This window comes from Belonocnema kinseyi, chromosome 8, assembly GCF_010883055.1.
Source record: "Belonocnema kinseyi isolate 2016_QV_RU_SX_M_011 chromosome 8, B_treatae_v1, whole genome shotgun sequence".
Lineage (NCBI taxonomy): Eukaryota > Metazoa > Arthropoda > Insecta > Hymenoptera > Cynipidae > Belonocnema > Belonocnema kinseyi.
This window is the reverse complement of record NC_046664.1, coordinates 54777898-54781992: the sequence shown is the minus strand read 5'-3', so window position 1 is coordinate 54781992 and position 4095 is coordinate 54777898. Positions and strand designations below refer to the sequence as shown.

At 23.3% G+C, this 4095-nt stretch overlaps 1 protein-coding gene across 2 annotated transcripts in view; it reads left to right on the top strand.

Annotated features, from left to right (window-relative positions):
• LOC117177994 (venom serine protease 34-like) overlaps positions 1-431 on the top strand; it is a 69369-nt gene extending 68938 nt beyond the window's left edge. For both annotated transcript variants that reach the window (XM_033369158.1, XM_033369159.1), the window contains one exon: positions 238-431. In XM_033369158.1, coding sequence (XP_033225049.1) covers positions 238-263 — 26 coding nt within the window. In that variant the 3' untranslated portion in view covers positions 264-431. The remainder of the gene's footprint in view (positions 1-237) is intronic.
• Positions 432-4095: the final 3664 nt, after the last annotated feature.

The following is a 4095-nucleotide window of genomic DNA, read 5'->3' as shown; positions in this document are numbered from 1 at the left end:
AGAAATTCCTGAAAAATGTATAACGTATTGGGTCCGGTAATATTTAAAAAATTAAGTTTTCGGCCTCCCTGAGAAGAGGATATTTATCATATTTTATAGATAAAAACATGAATTTAGATTTTCTTCAACTAATAATTTTTATATTTTGACTTATCTCTAATTTTCGTTCTATTTTTATTGCAATTCTGTTAATAATAAGCGTGTGTAATTTATTAACAATTATTTTGTATTATGCAGGTTCCAAGTATTGCCAGTATGAATAGCTTTCCACCAAGGAAGTTTCGAGCACCTGATATGTGTTTCTACACAAATTAACAAAAATTAGTACTTTTTTGAATTGTTAATTCTAATCAATTTAGAAGATGCTTTAGGATGGCCTTAATTACACTAAAAATTTGTATTTTGTGCTATTATAAAAATATTATTACAGTGTGATGAATAAAACATTGAAGAAGAAAAATTAATTTTGATTTTTTTTCATAAACATATTTACTATTCATATCATGCCATTAAAAACTGCTTTGTTTAGAACTTCGTAAAAATTTGACCGCAGTTAATATAAATATAAATAGTTAGGCATTCTCTCACGAGATACACAACCAGTATATCCTTCGCAGCTTCTAGAGTTTTTCCACGGAGTTTCCTGGAACATTATCATTAAATTCTCCTTGAAATTATCTTGAAATTATCTGAAAGTACCTTGGAAATTTTTTAGGTCGTGGCAACATTTTTCTAAATAATAACCATTTCCTTATCCTATCTCAAAAAATAAGTTTCAATTTGGTTTTTCCAATTTTATGGAATTTCTTTAATCGAAATTTCCCAATAAGGAATTTTAATTTTTAAAATTGATTTTTAGGAAAAAGATTATTTACAGAGATTGTAAATCATTCTTCAATCATAAGGCAACAATTCTGTTTTTAACTTTTTGACCATATATTTTGAAAATAACAAAAAGGTTTTATTTATAAACCCTTGACCATGTTAAATGAGGTTATATGCCTTTTCTATTATTAAAGATTAATAATTTCTCGCTTAATTAATTTAGTTTAGTAAATCTAAATTTCTAAATGTTTAATTTTATTAAATTTGATGATAAAATTTGTTTCTGAATGTTTTCAAACATTATTGATAAAAAAGAAAACTTTAATTGTGAATGTAACGAAGATAATCATCAATAATAATTTGTTTACACAATTAAGTTTGCTAAATTGCATTAATTATTACATCGTTCTGAGTGAAAAGTGGAAAAACAGTTAAATATTTCAGAAATTACCGCAAATTTCTGGAATTATTCAGAGAAAAATTAATTAAGAATAATAATAAATTAGAACTATTATTTTTCTTAACTTGAATAAAGGATTATTTTAGGACCCTGTAAAACAGTCTTATATTGTGGAACCTCTAAATATCATTCAGAATAAGCAATTTTTTGTATGGATTCAAACAAATTTGGGTGCAACATTCATGATAATTCGAACAAAAAAATTTCAATGCATTTTCAGACCACCCTATTGTCTATACATTATAAAAATATATATTGGTTAATTCAGAAGGTAAGAATACAATTTCCATCAGTTTAATAATTCCTTGCTTTTTTAAAAATTAGGTTTTAAAAGATATTATAAATTATAAAAATTGTAAGTTAAGATTAATTTTATATTTTAATTTAAAAATGGCATGAGAGAAAAATAATAATTGCAGGTGTGTTTTGGTTTTTTAGTTTGCTTACAAAATGTAGAGATTAGGGCACTAATTGTAAAAAGAAATTTAAAGATAAAAATGTTTACTGATCATAATATTTAAAAGAAGAATTATAAAAATTTTTAAACTAGTTTAGAGCTACAAATTACATTCTTAAACAAAAATTTTACAATATCTTAAGGTAGAAAAAGTAAAAAAATTATGAGGATAATAAAAATGTTTCAAGAAAACACTTTGTTGAGGAATAACCACCCGAGGGAAAACATTACTGATTATTTCAATTATTATTTATTGGTAGAAAATAAATATTCTAGGTTTAAAATTTAACTTTTTGGTCGAAGTTAACTGCTTTTGATTTAAAATAAAAAAATTTCTGGGCTAAAATATCAACTATTATATTTTTTGTTTAGAATTATTATTTTTTAATTAAAAATCCAACTACTTGGTTTAACATTGAAGTACTTTCTTGAAAATTAATTTGATTGGTTGAAAATTAAATTATTTTATTCACTATTTGTTTTTATGTTAAACATTAATTTTGTTAATTGAAAACTGAATTATTCTATTTTTTTTTTAAATTGATGCGTTTTAGGCAAAAGTTCAACGATTTGTTTGATCATTCAACTATTTCATTGATAATCCATATTTTTTTGATGGAAAGTTAAACTACTTTGTTAAAGTTTTTTTATTAACAATCCATTATTGCAGTTAAAATCTATTTATGTGATTGATTATTGAACAACATTTTTTAACATTCATGTGATCTTTTTTTGTAAATTGATTTTTTAACTGAAAATTGGTCTATTCCCTTTTTGCCATAAAATTGATGTTTTTTTTGTTGATAATTCAACTTTGTTAGTACAAAATGAATTTCTGTACCTGAAAAATCATTTTTTTGCTTAAATTTAGCTGTTTCGTATATCAAGTGAAAATATTGATAGTTCAAATATTCAAAATTTGTACTACTTGGGTGAACTAATTTGTTACAAATTCATTTATTTAGTTTAGGATTCATGATTTTATTTTAAAATTTATCTCTTTAGTTACAAATTTAAATTAGAAATTTCATTTTACTTTTTCATGTTTGAAAATTAATTTTGTTAATTGAAAATGTAACCATTCCTTTTTTGGTTAAATTTTTTTGTTTTTGTGCCAAATTCAGCTATTTTTTTGGAGCTCATCTTTTTTACGTTGATGGTTAGTCTATTTCTGTAGAAAATTAATCCTTTTGGTGAATTTAAAAAAAAATTCAATTAGGGTAGGTTGCACGTTGAACTGTGTCAATAAAAATTCATTATTTTGGTTACTGATTTATCATTTAATTTGGGAATTCATCTGCTTGGTCAAAACTTAATCTTTTTTATTCAAAAGTTTAATTTTTTGTTTAAAAATTCATTTTTTGTGGTAAAAAATTAATCTTCTAAATAAAATTAAAAAAAACACCTCATTGAAGGCTGAGCTAATTGCTTCAATTCAAATTTAGTCTTTTTGTTAATAATTTAATATTTTAGTTAAAAATGTATAAATTTGTTTGATGATTAAACTATTGGTTTAAATTTAATCTATTTTTGCATCATGTATAATTATTAAACAATTCAACTTCTTTTAGTCAAAATTAAATCTTTTTTGTTGTAAATTTATATTTTTTTTATTGAAAATTCAAATGTTAGGTTGAAAATTAAAGCACTTTGTTACAAATTAATTTTTTGTTTCAAGTTTTATCATTTGAGTTAAAGGTTCATCTCTTATGTTAAAAATGTAACTATTTTGTTAAAAATTGGTTTTTCTTTTGCCTTAAAAATTAATTCTGGTTGCTAAAAAATTGAACTATTCCATTTTTGGTCAAAAATGATGACTTTAAGGTTAAAATTCAACAGATTGGATAATTTAAAATGACCAATTTCATTAGTGAGTCAAACACATTGATTTGCAAAGTCACTTTTGACTGATTTGTCAGTCGCCAAATCCAAATAATTTGAATCAGTCAAAATTGACTTTGAATTAAATATTTAAACGTTCAAATCAATGAATTCGGAATCAATCTTGCTTAATAATTAATTTTTATCACTAATTGAAAGTTTTGAAACACTTGATAAAATTATTTGATAATTAGGATATTAAACCTCTAACTACTATTGAAAATAAATAATATTTTTGAACTCAGGGAATAATAGTCTTAATTTATTTGGCATTTTGCAAAAAGATTGAAGGTACTTGCTGTGATAAAGTGTGCAAATTATAGAGGTTTCCGCTTACTCAGATAAAACTGTTAATAGCTAGTCTATCCTCTAAAATTGAGGATAAATTTTTCACGGTCTTCTTCACAATTAAACTATTTTTCTGATAAACACAGTTGTTTCACTGAAAAATAGTCGCATTAAATATATGTTC